The following is a 21,283-nucleotide window of genomic DNA, read 5'->3' as shown; positions in this document are numbered from 1 at the left end:
TATTGTCATGGAATATGGAATAAAGTTTTGAGTTTGCAGTAAAAGAGTTGTGCTGCTGTGTATGTTTATACACTTGGATACAGGTTGGTGGAAAAGGCAGATTCAACAGTCTTCACGTGCACAAATATAGTTCCTAGCAGATGTTCCACTAAAGGATATTGGTATTACAAAGTGCAGCGCAAATATCGGTTTAGCTAAAGCGATATTTGGCGCTCCACTTATAATCTAGCCTATAATGTATCACATTGAGCAAATTAAGCTTATTGTCACATTTTCATTAAAATAGTTAGAAATGTATAGACAAACAAAACATGCTAGGGAGTGCACACTAATAATATCTTCTGCGCCATTATTCCCCACCAATTGTCATATCTTCAGCTTTCCAATCACCATAACCTAGACAGAATCTCATATACCATGGGAACAGTCTTGTATTTTCATGAGTATAAATGTTCCAAGCTGAAGATGTTAAAAATGTTTATAATTTGTTATGTGACCATGTTTGTATGAGACACACTAGGAATCTAAGTTTCTTGGTCATTTTACTTATTTAGAAGAAAACATCCTGACAGATTGGTGACAGACACTATCTGCTCTGTGGCCCTTGTGCTCAGCCACATTTAAGATGTGTAAACTTAAACATTATCTCATATGTTCTATGATGGTCAATAACAATGAAGCTAGTGTTGGGGAGTTATGTAAAGCGTTTTTTCCTCAATCGCAGTTAAGCATTTTTTCTTGTGGTAAAGTATAAAGAACCTTGGTTCATGTGTTGTCATGATTAAGATATGAAGGGAAATTGTATTTTTACTTATAACTACTTTTTTGTGACATCACACAAAGAAATTTCCAAATATCACTCTGAATTATGAAAATGTCTAAATGTTTTTCTGGTCTTATATCAGGGTTTGGCTTATTCCCTAACGTTGTGTTTTCTTTCTCTTTATCTATTAGAGGTAGATGAAAATAGTCGATCGACATCAGGTAATTTATATAGCACAAAATGGATAGGCTGTTCTAAAAACTTGTTTTTTTTCTTCTACAGAGATCCTGTTGATCACCATCATCCTCAACAACAAGATCTATAAATGGTCTTATACATTACCCTTTTTTCTACAAATATATTATCTCACTATAAAACCATTTGTCAGTGTAATTATGCCAGTGCGCACCAGCAATATACTTATGATGAGCAGCACAACATAAAGGATATGCTGTCCTTGACATATTGTTGAAGAATGGGGATCTCGTCATCATCTGTTAAAAAGTATATAATTTCATCACTCTGAAGTTGAAAACTTTTAAGTTTGTCATCTAGAGGAGAGAACCCATTCTATAAGTAATAAATTATTAATAATCTTATGATTGCTAGAGTATTTTTCTAAAAGCAAATAGAAGTCTAGGGGGGATATCTATCAAGCCGTCAAATGTGTTGCATTCGCCGGCATCAATATGCTCGCCTAACAGTGCCTAAAATTGCGGCCGCATATCTCAATACGCTCTACTTAGTTATGAAAAAAGCCGGAAAAAGACGCGCATCAAGTACGGGGCGATGAGCATCGGACTGTTGTTAACTAGCAGTCATCGATCTCGTGTCTATTCGGCTTTTTCAAAAGTTATTAACGCCTATCTTGCCGCTCCTGACCCCGCCGCAACATAAATAAAGTTATTAACCCCTATCCCGCTGCTCCCGACCTCGCCGCAACATAACTAAACGTATTAACCTTTAAACCTCTGGCCTCCCACATCACTACCACTAACTAAACCTATTAACCCCTAAACCGTCAGCCTCCCACATCGCCAAAAAATAAATTAAGCTATTAACCCCCAAACCTAACAACCCGCTAACTTTAAATTAAAATTACAACATCCCTATCTTCAAATAAATTTAAACTTACCTGTAGAATTAAAATAAACCTACCCTATTATACTGCAATTAAATTAAACTACCAATTAAATTAACTAAATTATATATTAAAAAAACCTAACCCTACTCAAATTGTTTAAATATACTATTAAACCTTATTAAAAGTACTACATTACCAAAAGAAAAAAAACTAAGTTACAAAAACAAACAAACACTAAATTACGAAAATTAAAAAAACGCAATAAAAAAGAATTACACTTAATCTAATAGCCCTATCAAAATAAAAAAGCCCCCCCAAAATAAAAAAGCCCTAGCCTACAATAAACTACCAATGGCCCCTAAAAGGGCCTTTTGTGGGGCATTGCCCCAAAGATATCACCTCTTTTACCTGTAAAAAAAAATACAAACACCCCAACAGTAAAAATCACCACCCAACCAACCCCCCCAAATAAAAAAACTATCTAAAATACCCTAAGCTCCCCATTGCCCTGAAAAATGCATTTGTGTGGGCATTTGTATGGGCATCATCCAGGCGGCCTCTTCGATCTTCATCCAGCCGGTGAAGTCCTCATCCTGGCGGCAAGAAGTCTTATATCTTCATCCATCCGGCGTGGAGCGGGTCCATCCTGAAGACATCCGGCACGGAGCATCCTTTTCATACGGTCACCGCCGTAAACTGGAACTTCAACTTCAATTGGAACAGCCAATAGGATGAGAGCTGCTCAAATCCTATTGGCTTATTGGAACAGCCAATCGGATTTTAGCAGCTCTAATCCTAAAATTGGCTGATTGAAATCTTTCAGCCAATAGGAATGCAAGGGACACTATCTTGGATGACATCTTGGTCACTTGCATTGAAGTTCCAGTTTACGGTGGCGACGGTATGAAGAGGATGCTCCGCGCTGGATGTTTTCAGGATGGACCCGCTCCACGCTGGATGGATGAAGATGGAAGATGCTGTCTGGATGAAGACTTCTTGCCTCCTGGATGAGGACTTTCCCGGCTTGATGAAGATCGAAGAGGCCGTCTGGATGAAGACTTCTTGCCGGCTGGATGGATCCTTCAAACGGGACTTCAATAACTGTCAGTAGATTGTCGGGGTTAGACTTAGGTTTATTTAAGGTTTTTTTTGGGTGGGTTTTATTTTTAGGTTAGGGTCTGGGCATGTAAAAGAGCCAAATGCCATTTTCAGGGCAATGGGGAGCTTAGGTTATTTTAGATAGGTTTTTTATTTGGGGGGGGGTTGGTTGGGTAAGGGATGGGTTTTACTGTTGGGGGGTGTTTGTATTTTGTTTTACAGGTAAAAGAGCTGATTTCTTTGGTGAAATACCCCACAAAGGGCCCTTTTAAGGGCCATTGGTAGATTATTGTAGGCTAGGATTTTTTATTTTATTTTGGGGGGGATTTTTTATTTTGATAGGGCTATTAGATTAGGTGTAATTCTATTTTATTTTTGATAATGTGTGTTTTTTTTTGGTAATTTAGTGGGGGGGGGGTTGTAACTTATTTTTTTATTTATTTTGGTAATGTAGTACTTTTAATAAGGGTTAATGGTATATTTAAATAATTTGAGAAGGGTTAGGGGTTTTTAATATGTAATTTAGTTAATTTAATTGGTAGTTTAATTTAATTGCAGTATAATTAGTTAGGGTAGGTTAATTAATATTTTAAAATAGTTTATTTTAATTCTACAGGTAAGTTTAAATTTATTTGAAGATAGGGAAGTTGAAATTTTAATTTAAAGTTAGCGGGTTGTTAGGTTTAGGGGTTAATAGCTTAATTTAGTTTATGGCGATGTGGGGGGCTGATGGTTTAGGGGTTAATAGGTTTAGTTAGTGGTGGTGATGTGGGAGGCCAGAGGTTTATGGGTTAATACATTTATTTAGTGGTGGCGGTGGCGGGGAGCTGCGGAATAGGGGTAAATAACTTTATTTATGTGCGGTGGGGTTGGGGAGCAACGGAATAGGGGTTAGTACATTTTATTTAGGTTGCGGTGATGTCGGGGCGGCAGATTAGGGGTGTTTAGACTAGGGTTTTATGTCAGGGTGTTAGGTGTAAACGTCATTTGTTTTTTACCATATAAATCAATGGGATATCTTGCAGCATCAAACATAAGCTTTCACTGCTTTCAGACTCCCATTGATTTCTATGACATCCGTATCCTCCAGGGTGGCAGATTAAAAACCAGGTACGCTGGGCCAAAATAGCCGCGAGTGTACCTGTTAACTATTTGGTAAATGGGAAAAAGTGTCAGATAGAGCCGAATGTGTATTCGGAACATCTGTAAAGACGGAAGCATCAATCTGCGTCAGATTGAGACCGGCGGATCGTATGTTACATTCCAACACCCTCAGATTTATTTCTACATTCACCAATCAGAGTAACCAAGTTAAAATTCTTAGAAATTAAACAACCTAAAGTGGCAACACTGTACTTATTGCCCAAAGTCCATAAGAATCTAACATGTCCACCAGGCAGGCCTATTGTATCAGGCAATGACTCCTTGACAGAAAAAGCCAGTAAATATGTGGACGCAAGATTACGCCATATTGTAGACTCTTTACCCTCACACACTAGAGACACCATGCATGTTTTAAATAAGATTGACACGCTTACTATTACCCCCAATTCAACATTAGTTACATGTGATGTTGAATCTCTATATACTAGTATTGAAAGACATTGGGGATGTAAAGCAGTTTCCCACTTCCTTCAGAAAAATGAATCTATGTCCGTAGCAGTCACTCCAGTCCCTTTCCTGTCTGTCTATCCACTTCTTATGTCTATTCACTAAAGGTCCTACATCCTTCTGTTCTTTAATGAATAAGCTCCATAGAATAACAGGAAATAGTGAGGCAAGGGGAATTACTAAGCTGCAAAATGACATAGTGTTTCAGACCATGGGTGCGTATCCAATGTCCTACAGGGGAGCAGTAGTTTTTCAGTAAATTTATTTTAAGGTAGAACAAAAAAGTATGATTTTCCTTTGAAAGGTTAAACTATGATGATAATTAACAAATGTTTAGACATTAAAATGTCCTTGTAGTTTAGACATGACCTTGCATTACTGTAAATCTTTTGTGAAAAATCATAAAAATTTAATGGGACAGCTATAAATTCCTAGTGGAGTCACTAATTATTGATTGCAAAACTAAGAATAATAGGTAAGGATGAATGAATGCTTTGGAACAATAATGTTTGCTGAACAGTCATGAATTGTTTTAGTAACAATTTAATATTAAATGTGAAATGAAGGCTGTATTCCAATTCTTTTTTTTTTTTGTTTGTTTTAAAATCTATGGGTATCAGGAGACTAGACTTCCTCATTGGCAAGATGGAACCATTCCTGTGTAATTATATTTGTGCACCAAACCCTCTGAGATATATATGCATGTATGTAGATCTATATATCTACATGTCTATCTATCTATCTTATTTATTTTCATCAGTAGTATGACAATAATACTAATACTTAAATTACTTATTACATATGCTAACATTTTTAAGAGTTTATAAGGATTATTGACTGATATGTACTTCCTGCTAATGTTCATTGGATGATAGCTACTTCCTGTTATATTTCATCAGCTGATTGGTACTTCCTGGTAAAACAAATGTTAAAACACCACCCTTTGTTATACATAATAGAAAATTTGTGAGTACAGTGAACTTTTGTTTGCTGCCACCTGCAACCTGTTCTATTACCAAACCCTCTTTAGATATTGAGCATATATCACCCTTTTAAAATAAAAGGTATATTAAAGGGACATTACACTCTATAATAAATCTGTGTTGCTTATGAAATAGTACTAAACTTTTCTTTCATGAAAGAGTACAGTATATTAAAGTTATTTATTTTGATTTCCAAACTAACAAGTGCATGTCTGTGCAATTCTGTTCCACTGTAAAGAAGTGCTTTAGTGGATAATAGTGCTATTGGTGGACAATGCCAAGCCCCACAAGCATAACAACAAAAAAGTGTTGTTGTTTTTTCCTCCATAATATTCAAGAATCCATTTTAAAAAAACAAAAAAACATTTTATCATTTCCCTTTTGGATGCAACAAAGAAAAAAACATTATATCCATTTCAACATTTTTTCTTTTTTTAATTTTATTTTCTAATAATATTTTTGCATCACAAGAGCAAAATGTTAGTCTTTATATAGCAGTTAATAATTTATTAAATCATTATGAAGCACAGCAAAGAAATACGTTTAACATCTACAATAAACTAATGACATATGCTAAAGTAAATCTTCAGGATGGATAGTGTTCCACGCGATGTCTTTTTACTTTAAACAAACTAAAAATATCCGAGGATCGGTATACAATGCACTGCTTTGTAATGTTACTGGAGCCTTTTATGTATCAAATAAACGGATGAGGATGCTAAAGGTGACCAAATACCGGATGTGTCCCCATCTGGAAAAAAAATAATATGCATATTGCTATTTGGGTTTTTTTTTTTTTTTTTTTTTTTTAACATTACAGAAATTTCCACCAGTCACAATATACAAGTCTATAATTTACTCTAATTCCCCATCTCTGAGCTCACCAGCAAAAAAGTATTATTCTGTATTCATGTTCTCACACCATACTTGTATATAATTAACATATTATTGCATTACAAATAAAGTTGGATCATTTTAAATTGTGGCTCGCACAGGGAAACCAAAATGATATTCAGTTGACATAATAAGAAGCTGTTATTCCTGGGTTAGTATTCAGTATGTCTAGGTTGTTTGATTTTTAATTTAAATAAATGTTTTGCAATATGAATGTCTATTTGAGATATTATAGCCACAGCATATACTAGCAAGTCTTTTCTTGACAACTAATAACATATTTACATTGACTTACATATAAAAAAAATAATATTAATGCTTTCTTATGTTCTTGAATGCATTTTTTTTTCTTATGCAATAGCATTAAAATAAATGTAGTATAGAACTCATGTTTCTTTCTTTAAAGGGACACTGAACCCAATTTTTTTTTTCGTGATTCAGATAGAGCATGACATTTTAAGCAACTTTCTAATTTATTCCTATTATTAAATTTTCTTTATTCTCTTGGTATCTTTATTTGAAATGCAAGAATGAGCATTTTTGGTGAACAACATGGGTTGTCCTTGCTGATTGGTGGATAAATAAATCCACCAATAAAAAAGTGCTGTCCAGAGTGCTGAACCAAGAAAAAAAAAAGCTTAGATGCCTTATTTTTCAAATAAAGATAGCAAGAGAACGAATAAAATTTGATAATAGGAGTAAATTAGAAAGTTGCTTAAAATCGCATGCTTTATCTGAATCACAAAAGAAAAACTTGGGGTTCAGTGTCCCTTTAATGATTCAGATAGAGCATTCAATTTTAAACAACTTTCCAATTTCGTCTAATAAATGTGTTTTATTCTCTTGGTATCCTTTGCCGAAGGCACAGCAATGCACTACTGGTCATTAGCTGAACACATGAAGTGAGCCAATGACAAGAGGAATACATGACCAGCCACCAACCAGCCTCTAGCTCCCTGTAGTGTATTGTAGCTCCTGAGCCTACCTGGGCATGCTCAACAAAGGATACCAAGAGCATTAGATTCTGAAAGTAAATTGAAAAGCTGTTTAAAAAGCTTAATTTTGACTTTACTGTTGATTTAGACATTTAATATAATTTGAGTTATTTATAATTTTCTTTTTAAATTCACATTTTATATTTTACAAGTTTTACTTGTGCTTATTTTATACATTTTTATTATGCCAAAAAAAGAGTTTGTTATCATGTGAACTGAGCATGTGCAAAAGATTTAACATTGAAAACAAGCAATTTGAAAAGCCAAGGCTAAAGTTTTTTTTTTTTTTTTTTTTTAAAGAGGTCAAAGTTGTTAAATTGAAAAGTGTAAATAGCCTATAAAAAGCTGCTAGAAAAGTGTTTTGTAATGTATTGGAATAATCCTGTTGAAGTGTCACCATTAAAGATATATGTTTTTTATCTAGCCATGAATATATTTGAAAAAACAGTAATTAGTGGGTTATCACTTAGTTTTAAAATATTTTAAAATGGCATTTTTTAGAAAAGCCATGGATGGAATTTTGCTTATGATACTGATGGATTGGAATGGGGGCACTATTAGTTTGTTTAATCAATATAATATTAGTTATATTATTTAAAAAAAAAAAAAACATTAGTAATTGCTACTTACCAAATAAACACTCATTAATCTTATGGTACTTGTTGCTCCTTAGCCATATCTGGGTATGGCTGATTTAACTGTTAGAAATATTAAACACAATTGTTTTACTGTACAGAAATGAAATCTCAAAAGTTTATTAATTTAAGTGATCAATTATAAATTGACATACATTTTTCCATATCTTTTACAGTATTATTGAGAGGCTTATAGATTGTGTTAGAGGGAGTTGTGTGTGGAACTGCAGATGAGAAGGAGCCAATATATTCTACAGGTAGTGTAGGATGCCTCAGGGAAGGGTTCAAGGTAGTCTCTGGTTTCACTTACAAGTGAGATCAAGTTGTTGGAGGGACAGCAGGCCACAGCTCCCAAACTGTGACAATCCCTCAAGATGTGGGATGGCTGGGAGCATCTTTTGTATCAATCAAATATACACAAATGATTTAGAGGAATACTTAGACCTCAAATATAGTTCAGAACCTGTTTCTAGGGAACTTTTGAGGAAACATAAGCCTCTGTTTAAACAGTAGATAGTGGTATAAAAATGTTGGCCTCTTCTACATCAAGTAATACCTTATCTTCTAGGTTACGTGGTTCTGAAGTAGGGAAACCATCAAGAACCAAGGCATCAGGAGATTTAGTTGGAAGTTGAAGGCCACTAGATGGAATCCTTCCAAAATGCATTGCTTCTCCATCAATTTGTGGTACTAGACAGCCAAAAGTCTGCAGTGATATAAAATGACCTTATTTAGAAAGTTAAAAAAAAAAAAATCCAAAAAAATATTGTATATATTGTTTATGTAATCGGCAAGCATCATTAAACTTTAGGGAGGGTCCAGTTGGTTAATAGGCAATCTGCAGTGCCTGGTTAAACATCAGGCTTGCAGATCAGACTCCATGGTGGGCAATTCAACTTTGCATTCATCTAAGGCAGGAGTTTTTAAACCTGTCTTGAGTCCTCCCTATCAGGTCAGATTTGCAGAATTACATTGGGTGAGAGCAGGTTTATTGCCATTTTTAATAATCCGCTAATTATTTCACCTGTGCTACAGTTTAGATATCCTCAAAATCTGGCCTGTTAGGGAGGCATGGGGACAGGTTTGAAAACCCCTGATCTAATCATCTATAATTATGGCAGTTCATAGTTATAACATTGTTTAACCTGTGATCTTAGTGCTTTGAGATCCTGGGGGAATAAAGGTTAGTATTAATAGTACAATTATTTTTGTATTAAATATGATATGTTAAAGTTCAAGGGTTGAAAGTTCTTGTACCTGTTCCATTGGTGGTTGATTTCCAACTTGTTTTGGTGATGTTGGTGGAAGCTGAGGCTTCTGTGGGTACAGTGAGTAGAACTGAATCTATATGTAAATAATAGACAGAAAAGCCAATTAAATGTTACTTACAATACATATAGCAGAAGTGATATAAAGGTGTCTATATTATAATTGTGTGCTAATAAAACAATGCATCATTACTTAATTTTAATTTGATTTGAGACACGGTGCTCATGATTACATCATGTTTGCATGAAAACCTTAACTAAAAGTTGTTTAAACTTAATGTGAAACGAACTGGAAGCAAATTATTATGTACAACACTTTGTAGGGACTCTAATGCTCATTGGCTGACAGGTACAAGTCAAACAGAAGAAGCTGGTTTTATTCAGAAAAAAAGACGTTAAAAAAACCAAAGCACTGAATTTGCAAATGTTCACAAAATAAAGCTTGTTTAAAAAAAAAAAAAAAAAAACAAAGCACTGAAACATTCTATTTTAGATGGAACATGGGATATATATGAATGGGATTTTTTTGCAATTGAAAATTGCTCTAGTACCTATGTAAGCAGGCAAAGCATAGAAGTTAGACTGATTAGAGGTAATGTGTGTGTGAGCTCACATTTGCCTTCATAAAAAACAAGCTAATTTCTTTATATCAGCCAGAGCTACCTCCAGTCTCCCATTTACCACAGTGTAATTAAAGGAACAGTCTAGTCAAAATTAAACTTTTGTGATTCAGATAGGGCATGGGATTTTAAAAATATTTTCAATTTACTTTTATCATCATGAACTGAAATAAGGGGGCTGTCAGAAGATGCTTAGATACAAGGTAATCACAGAGGTAAAACATATATTAATATAACCGTGTTGGTTATGCAAAACTGAGGAATGGTTAATAGAGGGATTATCTATCCTTTTAAACAATAAAAATCCTGGAGTAGACTGTCCCTTTAAGATTAATGATATATTTCACAGTTCTTAAAGTAACCCCACAGTATACTGATTTATCCGTGTTATCCTTTATATTTCTGAACATTTTTGAATGTATAGTTTTGTTCAGTTGTTTTGGTCAAAAATAATCAAATACAAATAAAAATACCAGTGATAGTCACTGAATGCTCTCATATTTGTACATATCCTTTATATGTAGCAGGATTGATCAATAACGTATAAAACATTCAATAGTTTCGATACTTTTTATTATTATATTTAAATTAAATGTTGAACAGTATTTAACATTCACAATTTATGTAAATATAAAGTTGTAACTATTGGGTTATTGGGTATCAAAGCTCAAAATCAACTCTAGAAACTACTTATTGACAGCTCTCATCTTCCCTTATGATCTACTGATTTTAATACAGTGGACTACATTTATTTGTATTATTATTATTAGTTATTTGTAAAGTGACAACAGATTCTGCAGCGCGATAACCATAGAAATAATATGCAAGGTAGCATTGATAGGAGACAAATGGGGGGTACAGGGTAGTATCAAGAGTTGCACTATTACTTTTATTTTATATCAGACATCTCTCTCTGTAGGTTCTGCCTTTTAATAAAACTCAGCATCTCCAAAACTGTTCTCCTTCAAACCATATGTCAATATACTCTCAAAAACCAGTGCCTTTATTTGTTATCTTAATTGTTCCTTCACTTCTCATTTGCCGACATTAAAGGGACATGAAACCCTCATAATTCAGAAAGAGCATACAATTTAAACAACTTTTAAATTAACTACTGTTATTAAATGTGTTTCATTATCTTGGTATCCTTTGTTAAAGGAGTAACAATGCATTAATGGGATCTAGCTGAACACATCAGATGAGCCAATGTCAAGAGACATGGGTAGCCCCCAGTAGTGCATTTCTGCTCCTAAACCTACCTAGGTATGCTTTAATACCAGGAAAACAAAAATGCAGTGCTATATCTGTATCATGAAAATTTAATTTTGACTTTACTGTCCCTTAAACACAGTTATTCTTTTTTATCTTACCACATCTTGGCATTATATTGTTATCTAGAAATGGCTTGTATTATATAAAACTATAATTACGTCTTTAATTTAATAAGGATTTGAATAAAATAAAATTTCCTTTCCTTTTTTCCAGGTTACATAATCTACCACATTATAGGTAGGGTGACCATATTGCCGCTTTAAAAAGGGACACATATGACAAATACATATGTCAGGGCTGTTTTCAGGGCTGTTTAATGAAATGTTTTGTATAAGAACCCTGACATATGTATTTTTCATATGTGTCCCGTCTTAAAGCGGCAATATGAACAGCCTAATTATAGGGCAGTTTTAAATTTAGATATATAAAAAGGAACAGATATTTAAAAAAGTTAAGTTAGTTTATCAAACATGTAGATGTGTTTATATTTTGTGTTAATATTACAGAATTATTCAGCATAGAAAATCTAGTTTAATTTACTTACTTTGTTTGGTTGTTGTTCATTTTGAAAAGGAATTAATGGCTGAATTTGCCCATTAAAAGTCATTTGATTTGGAACTTGTGCAGGTAAACCTATACGTGCCCCAAATGGAACCTGAGACAGTCCTGGTATTTTCGGCTGCATCTGTTGCTGAAAGACTCCAGGAACCAAATAGTTCATTGCAGTGCCCTAAACAATTTTATGACAATAGCAATGTTTATAAATAAGTTAACTTGTCCCATATTACACAATAACAGAAAAGAATAAGAGAAAAGAATAATGAAATACTTATTGTGTAATACTACCTAGGAAAAGTACTCTTTAAAGGTAGTATGGTTGTATATTTATTGTTAATGGAAAAAAGAAACATAGTTAAAGTCAGCTCCAGAGCAGCAATGCACTACTGAGAGCTAGATTAACACATCTGGTGAGCCACTGGCAAGAGGCATATATGCATAGCCACTAGTCATTAGAAGTAGTGCATTGTTGCTCTTAAGCCTACCTAGGTATGCTTTATAAACAAAAAAGAACAAAGTAAACTTGATACAAAAAGAAAATTAAAAAGTATATAAAAATTGCATGCTTAGGGGCCGATTTAACATGCTGCAAATGCAGCAGTTTCCACGCAAGCTGTTATGATCGCCGGTAACATAAGTTAAAAGCAGCGGTCTTAAGACCGCTGGTCCTTAACCTATCCGCCACCTCTGAGGCAGACGACAGCAATCATCATGATTGACACCCCCTGATATCGGCCAATTGGCCACGAATCTGCAGGGGGCGGCATTGCACAAGCATTTCACTAGAAATGCTTGTGCAATGTTAAATGCCGACAGCGTATGCTGTCGGCAATTAGCGATGTCGGACAGACATTTTCCGCTACAGCGGATCATGTCTTCCCGCATCATAATAAATCGGCCCCTTAAAGGGACAGTGGACCCAAATTTTTTATTTAGTGATTCAGATAGAGCATGCAATTTTAAGCAACTTTTAAATGTACTCCTATTATCAATTTTTCTTTGTTCTCTTGCTTTCTTTATTTGAAAAAGAAGGCATCTAAGTTTTTTTGTTCAGAACTCTGGACAGCACTTTTTCTATTGGTGGATGAGTTTATCCACCAATCAACAAGAATAACCCAGGTTGTTCACCAAAAATGGGCCGGCATCTAAACTTACATTTTTGCATTTCAAATAAAGATACCAAGAGAATGAAGAACATTTGATATTAGGAGTAAATTAGAAAGTTGCTTAAAATATCATGCTCTATCTGAATCACGAAAGAAAAAATTTGGGTTCAGTGTCCCTTTAATCTGAATCATGAAAGTTTAATTTTGACTTTCATGTCCCTTTAAGATATTTTGGCATATATATTAAAGTTATTATTTGTCTTCTTGGGCAGATTACTTACTATGCCCTTTAATACTCAATATAGTACTATAAATGTTCTATTCTCTTAAAGTTACCAGTGCAACACCAGAAAAATAACCAGTATATATAATTTATGTTTATTGTACAAGATCAATAAAATATGTTGAATACTCTTATGTTCCATCCTAAAGAATAGAACAATACCATAAGATATTTCTACAGAGGTCGCAATGTGTCTCACAATCTGATTAATGTTTAAACCATGCAAAATAACAGTTGTATTTAGGGTTAATTGGCACATTTTTTTTATAAAAATATCTTGTTTCATATAAGCTTCACGTATTAACTTTACTCCTTGTATAGTAATTTGAAAAACATTTGTGCCTTACAGTAATAATAGTGATACAATTGATTTTCATTTACTACAATATTACCTGAGCTACATTTGGATTAACCAATCCCACAAGCACCTAGTAATAAAAAAAAAATAAGAACGTAGTTTTTAAGTTGTAGTTAAAAAACAAAAGCTAAGAACAAATTGAATCAATGCTGTATATGCAATCAAAGAAAGCAATGCTTTGAAACTCCTTGTTTTATCAAATCCTCCCAAATCATCTAACACTAGAAATAATACAGTCTAGCTGCTGAAACATACAACAGTGTCACTGGCATGTTGTGAGTGACTTTTCAAATATATTGTAATGATGCACCATTTCATAAAAAAACATATAGATAATATCTTCAGTTACAGCCTATAATTTTATTGTACTATAACACATTTTGAATGTAATTGCTCTATATCAGAAGAACCAAGGGACAGTCTACTCCAGAATGTTTATTGTTTAAAAAGATAGATAATCTATGTATTACCCATTCCCCAGTTTTGCATATCGCGTTATATTAATACACTTTTTACCTCTGACATTACTTTGTATCTAAACCTCTGCAGACTGACCTTTATTTCAGTTCTTTTGACACACTTGCATTTTAGCCAATCAGTACTGACTTATAAATAAGTGCATGGGAGTAAGCACAATGTTATCTATATGGTACATGGTATGGGACTAGTGTTTTCTAGCTATAAAAAAAAGTTAAAATGCACTGAGATAAGAGGCTGACTTCAATGGCTTAGAAATTAGAATATGAGCCTACCTAGATTTAGCGTTCAACAAAGAATACCAAGGGAACAAAGTAAATTTGATGATGAAAGTAAATTGAAAAGTTGTTTAAAATTGCATGCCCTATCTGAACCGTGAAAGTTTAATTTTGACTACACTGTCCCTTTAATATTTTTTTACATTATTATTGTTATTATTACATATACAGTATGTGATTTAGGCAACAAATCCTATGTTAACAATCATATATTAATAATTATACAGTAAATACTATAGCAGGGGCAAAAGAGCTCACTATAATAATAAAATATCATTTAGAATAAATATATATATATATATATATATATATATATATATATATATAAGTATGATAAAGGTTATGATAATTACACAATTTCACATTGCAATGTTTTTAGAAACACATATTAGACAAACCTCATTGCTGTTGCTTGCAGAAAGCAGGCGCTGAGCGACCAGCTGTAAAGAAAAGAACCTCAGTATAAGGAATTGTAGAACTGTTTCTTATGTGAATAGTGATTTATGTACTTTTGCACTTACTGGGATGGCAAATGAGACACCCAAGAGGTGAAAGAGGATGACAATGGATATCATTTCCAGAGAACCCTAATATGGGCAAACAAAGGTACAGAGAGAATGTTAACAAATCCTGAAATGTTCTGTCTAAATATATTATTGCTACAATTGGGAAATAATGTGTGTGTGTGTGTATATATATATATATATGTGTGTGTGTGTTTATATATGAACAAAGAGTCTTATTGCAGAGGCCATCACTATAATATGTTTACTGTGAACATTGTAAAACCAATGTGTTTCACTCTCTATCATCAGTCATTCTTTACACTTTGGAGAGTAGAGGGTATAACACTAATGTGCAGTACCTGCATAAGAATGGTGTAAAAGACAACATAACTAGTTTTAGTGGAGGGGAAACAGATTAAGTTGCCGTTACTGAAGCCTGATCGCTGACACAGGTTTTCATCATCATGTGACTTACTGTACGGTAATTGAACATATTTACAGTGGGATCAGTGTTTCTTTTTATTAACCACTCGGAATTTCCTACTGAGGTGCACATTTACTTTAGACTAATTCATGATAATATTTTGGATTCATATAAATAAATTATTAAGCACTACAATCATAGCAAATAAAACTAAGGAGTGTAGTTGTGGCCTTAAGGCAGAGTGCCAGCATATTTTTCCACAAGTGCTGCCTTATGTACTTGTGATGTACACCAAAGACCTTGTCCATGTATCTTTAAAGGTGCATGAAACCCATTTTTTTTCTTTTATGATTCATATGGAGAAAACAATTTTAAAACAGTTTCCAATTTACTTCTATTATCAAATTTGTGTCGTTCTCATGTTATTATTTGTTGGAGAGATATCTAGATAAGGTAGCATGCACATGTCTGCTGCACTACAGCACAAGAAATGGTGCTGCCATCTAGTGTACTAGCTAATGTATAACAATGTTGTGAAACTGCTGCTATATAGTACTGCAGACACGTGAACACTCCTGATCTTACCGTCCTGTTTTGATAATAGAAGTAAAATTGAATGTTCTATCTGAATCATGAAAGAAAAATGTGGTGTTTTATGTCCATTTAAAATATACTTTTGCATATTCGTTGTTGTCTATTTCCACAATTGTTTTCTGTCTTTCTCTACTGTTCTGGCTTGTTTTGATCTTTCATGCTGTTCTTTGTCTTTGCAACACTATGACATTGTTCTTAACATTAAACCCCCTTCTTCTCATAGCCAGAGCAAGAGGTGGCATGGCCATGATCACTCATTGAGTATATATGGTCCTTTCTAAGCTCCTCTTATAGACCTTCTTTTTTCTTCTTGTAAAATGGAAAAAAAAACATTTTGTTAAAGCTTTGCATATTGAGACAGATCTGAAATTAGAAAATAGCCATAGCATCATAAGTTCAGCAGTACACTATTACATACAATGTCAGACTCACAATTAAGCCTAAATCCTAGAGTAAGAACCAATAGCATTGTGAACAATATTGAATATACATCAAATATACTTTGAATCCTTGTGAACTCTTCAATAAAACATGGTCAAAAGCTTTAAAAATGAACAGAAATATAATCATAAAGTATTTGATAAATATTAGTGATTTCATGATATCTGGATAACTTTACAATAATAAAAACAATTAAATAGTTTCATGAAATACATTATTCTTATAATTATCATTGAGGAGTGTTGTATCCTACCTTAAAGTCGCTCTCTGAAATGTATGATTCTAAGCAATGACAGAAATATAAATCTTCAATGTTTAGTCCTGAAAATCTGTGCTCCTTTTTAATACATGGCTTAGAATCCCATGGGCCACTGCTTTAACACCTTATATGACTCAGTAGTCATTAACCTATCATTATATTAACCACCCCAACTGTAATCATAGAGGTGTTTTATGAAATCATATTTAAATAGCATTACAAATGGGTACGTTAAGTCAGCAAAATGCATGTCATATGAACATCCATGATAAGAAATACGTCTTTTAAATCAATAACAAGTCATAGTAAGCAAATAATGAAGTAATGAAGTATACACACTATTAGCATACCATCGTTAAGCCTTAAATGAAGTTACATAAAAACATTATTACCTATTGCATACAAATTAAACTATTTAGAATAAAAAAAACCTGTAAAGATGTCTGAGTTGACTGGATAATGATACTAGTTGGCCTTTGTTGTTAAAGGTCATTCAAGGATAATCTGCCTTTTTCATAGTGTAGACCTATAACATAGAGTGAAAAGAGAATATGGAACCAATTGTCCACAAGAGAAGATCTCTGAAGGACAAAATTGGTCCATGCTACCATATCTATCTATGTTAAAAGACATACAAACAGCTGCAGATGATTGGCTATGGTATCTCTCATGTGACAAGCTTCATTGTTTATGAACACTAGAATCTTTTGCAACCAAATATGGGCATGAAGCTGCAGGTGTGTGTTTGACGTATCTCTCAGCTGTTAGTCCTAATTGTATATATAGGCATACTAAACCCTCTGCAACAAAAAATACCTATAAATCTGTAGATTGCTGCATGTGGCATCTCCTTACTATCATGACTACATTTTGCATGACCCGGTATGGTGAGCGAGCTGCAGATTAATGTATGGAGGATCTCTCAGCTGTCATGCTTCATTGCTGTTCCCTGCAATCATGACAAAAGCAATAATATACAATGTTGTAAGTGTGGACAATGCAGTACTATTTTACCTAATTTTCACACTATTAACTTTCCCGCTTAATTCACTGTACTCCACATCTCATTGTCCTTTCCTCACTTACGGCTAGATTTAGAGTTGGGTGGTAGCCGTGAAAACCAGCGTTAGAGGCTCCTAACGCTGGTTTTTACCGCCCTCTGGTATTTGGAGTCAGTCAGGAAAGGGTCTAACGCTCACTTAGCAGCCGCGACTTTTCCATACCACAGATCCCCCTACGCCATTTGCGTATACTATCTTTTCAATGGGATCTTTCTAACACCGGTATTTAGAGTCGTGGCTGAAGTGAGCGTTAGAAATCTAACGACAAAACTCCAGCCGCAGAAAAAAACCAGGAGTTAAGAGCTTTCTGGGCTAACGCCGGTTTATAAAGCTCTTAACTACTGTGCTCTAAAGTACACTAACACCCATAAACTACCTATGTACCCCTAAACCGAGGTCCCCCCACACCGCCTCCACTCTATTACATTTTTTTAACCCCTAATCTGCCGCTCCGTACACCGCCGCCACCTACATTATCCCTATGTACCCCTAATCTGCTGCCCGTAATACCGCTGACACCTACATAATATTTATTAACCCCTAATCTGCCGCCCCCAACGTCGCCACCACCTACCTACACTTATTAACCCCTAATCTGCCGACCGAACCGCACCGCTACTATAATAAATGTATTAACCCCTAATCCGCCTCAATAACCCTATAATAATTAGTATTAACCCATAATCTGCCCTCCCTAACATCGCCGACACCTGACTTCAAACATTAACCCCTAATCTGCCGACCGGAGCTCACCGCTATTCTAATAAATTTTTTAACCCCTAAAGCTAAGTCTAACCCTAACACTAACACCCCCCTAAGTTAAATATAATTTTTATCTAACGAAATAAATTAACTCTTATTATATAAATTAATCCTATTTAAAGCTAAATACTTACCTGTAAAATAAATCCTAATATAGCTACAATATAAATTATAATTATATTGTAGCTATTTTAGGATTAATATTTATTTTACAGGCAACTTTGTAATTATTTTAACCAGGTACAATAGCTAAAATAGTTAAAATAATTACAAAATTACCTGTAAAATAAATCCTAACCTAAGTTACAATTAAACCTAACACTACACTATCAATAAATTAATTAAATAAAATACCTACAATTATCTACAATTAAACCTAACACTACACTATCAATAAATTAATTAAATGCAATACCTACAAATAACTACAATAAAATAAACTAACTAAAGTACAAAAAATAAAAAAGAACTAAGTTACAAAAAATAAAAAAATATTTACAAACATTAGAAAAATATTACAACAATTTTAAACTAATTACACCTACTCTAAGCCCCCTAATAAAATAACAAAGACCCCCAAAATAAAAAAATGCCCTACCCTATTCTAAATTAAAAAAGTTCAAAGCTCTTTTACCTTACCAGCCCTGAAAAGGGCCATTTGCGGGGCATGCCCCAAATAATTCAGCTCTTTTGCCTGTAAAAAAAAACATACAATACCCCCCCCAACATTACAACCCACCACCCACATACCCCTAATCTAACCCAAAACCCCCTTAAATAAACCTAACACTAAGCCCATGAAGATCTTCCTACCTTATCTTCACCATGCCAGGTTCACCGATCGCTCCAGGCTCCGAAATCTTCATCCAAGCCCAAGCGGGGGCTGGCGATCCATAATCCGGCTGAAATCTTCTATCAAGCAGCGGCTGAAGAGGTCCAGAAGAGGCTCCAAAGTCTTCATCCTATCCGGACCGGCAACCATCTTGATCCAAGCGGCATCTTCTATCTTCATCCAATGAGGAACGGCTCCATCTTGAAGACCTCCAGCACGGATCAATCTTCTTCCGACGTCCAACTTGCGGAGCCATCATCTTCCAGCCGACGCGGATCCAACCTCTTCTACCGATGCCTACTCGCCGAATGACGTTCCTTTAAATGACGTCAATCAAGATGGCGTCCGTCGAATTCCGATTGGCTGATAGGATTCTATCAGCCAATCGGAATTAAGGTAGGAAAATTCTGATTGGCTGATGGAATCAGCCAATCAGAATCAAGTTCAATCCGATTGGCTGATCCAATCAGCCAATCAGATTGAGCTCGCATTCTATTGGCTGATCGGAACAGCCAATAGAATGCGAGCTCAATCTGATTGGCTGATCGGATCAGCCAATCAGATTGAACTTGATTCTGATTGGCTGATTCCATCAGCCAATCAGAATTTTCCTACCTTAATTCCGATTGGCTGATAGAATCCTATCAGCCAATCGGAATTCGACGGACGCCATCTTGGATGACGTCATTTAAAGGAACCGTCATTCGGCGAGTAGGCGTCGGTAGAAGAGGTTGGATCCGCGTTGGCTGGAAGATGATGGCTCCGCAAGAAAGAAGATTGAAGATGCCGTTGATAGAAGACTTCAGCCGGATTATGGACCTCTTCAGCTCCCGCTTGGATGAAGACTTCAGCCGGATCATGGACATCTTCAGCCCCCCGCTTGGGCTTGGATCAAGACATCGGAGCCAGGACGGATCGGTGTGATACCCGGCGAGGTGAAGATAAGGTAGGAAGATCTTCAGGGGCTTAGTGTTAGGTTTATTTAAGGGGGGTTTGGGTTAGATTAGGGGTATGTGGGTGGTGGGTTGTAATGTTGGGGGGGTATTGTATGTGTTTTTTTTACAGGCAAAAGAGCTGAATTCTTTGGGGCATGCCCCGCAAAGGGCCCTTTTCAGGGCTGGTAAGGTAAAAGAGCTTTGAACTTTTTTAATTTAGAATAGGGTAGGGCATTTTTTTATTTTGGGGGTCTTTGTTATTTTATTAGGGGGCTTAGAGTAGGTGCAATTAGTTTAAAATTGTTGTAATATTTTTCTAATGTTTATAAATATTTTTTTATTTTTTGTAACTTAGCTTTTTTTATTTTTTGTACTTTAGTTAGTTTATTTAATTGTATTTATTTGTAGGTATTGTATTTAATTAATGTATTGATAGTGTAGTGTTAGGTTTAATTGTAGATAATTGTAGGTATTGTATTTAATTTATTTATTGATAGTGTAGTGTTAGGTTTAATTGTAACTTAGGTTAGGATTTATTTTACAGGTAATTTTGTAATTATTTTAACTAGGTAGCTATTAAATAGTTATTAACTATTTAATAGCTATTGTACCTGGTTAAAATAAATACAAAGTTGCCTGTAAAATAAATATTAATCATAAAATAGCTACAATATAATTATATTTTATATTGTAGCTATGTTAGGGTTTATTTTACAGGTAAGTATTTAGCTTTAAATAGGAATAATTTATTTAATAAGAGTTAATTTATTTCGTTAGATTTAAATTATATTTAACTTAGGGGGGTGTTAGTGTTAGGGTTAGACTTAGCTTTAGGGGTTAATACATTTATTATAGTAGCGGTGAGCTCCGATCGGCAGATTAGGGGTTAATTATTGTAGGTAGCTGGTGGCGACGTTGTGCGGGGCAGATCAGGGGTTAATAAATATAATATAGGGGTCGGCGGTGTTAGGGGCAGCAGATTAGGGGTACATAACTATAATGTATGTTGCGTCGGTGTACGGAGCGGCAGATTAGGGGTTAATAATAATATGCAGGTGTCAGCGATAGCGGGGGCGGCAGATTAGGGGTTAAAAAATATAACATAGTGGTCGGCGATGTTAGGGGTACATAGGGATAACGTAGCTGGCGGCGGTGTACGGAGCGGCAGATTAGGGGTTAATAATAA

General features: G+C 34.7%; 1 protein-coding gene across 1 annotated transcript; it reads right to left on the bottom strand.

The window, feature by feature from the left end:
• Window positions 1-8,078: 8,078 nt before the first annotated feature.
• ODAM (odontogenic, ameloblast associated) lies at window positions 8,079-14,858 on the bottom strand. Its single transcript, XM_053700158.1, has 7 exons — window positions 14,805-14,858; window positions 14,682-14,723; window positions 13,563-13,598; window positions 11,768-11,953; window positions 9,321-9,407; window positions 8,620-8,769; window positions 8,079-8,126 (listed from the first exon to the last, which is right to left on the bottom strand). Exons 1-7 carry the CDS (start codon window positions 14,856-14,858, stop codon window positions 8,079-8,081), a joined length of 603 nt encoding a protein of 200 aa, XP_053556133.1.
• Between the last annotated feature and the right edge of the window lie 6,425 nt (window positions 14,859-21,283).

This window comes from Bombina bombina, chromosome 2 (assembly GCF_027579735.1).
Source record: "Bombina bombina isolate aBomBom1 chromosome 2, aBomBom1.pri, whole genome shotgun sequence".
In the NCBI taxonomy this organism is placed as follows: Eukaryota; Metazoa; Chordata; class Amphibia; order Anura; family Bombinatoridae; genus Bombina; species Bombina bombina.
Note: the sequence above shows the minus strand (reverse complement) of the source record. Positions and strands in the feature narration are given on the sequence as shown.

Excerpts from the sequence above, each read along its gene's own strand:
- ODAM (XM_053700158.1), bottom strand. The coding sequence starts at position 14,858 with ATGATATCCATTGTCATCCTCTTTCACCTCTTGGGTGTCTCATTTGCC. Across the intron at positions 11,954-13,562 it reads TTAATCCAAATGTAGCTCAG|GGCACTGCAATGAACTATTT; the intron begins GTAATATTGTAG and ends AAAATTGTTTAG. Across the intron at positions 8,770-9,320 it reads ATCAACCACCAATGGAACAG|ACTTTTGGCTGTCTAGTACC; the intron begins GTACAAGAACTT and ends ATATCACTGCAG.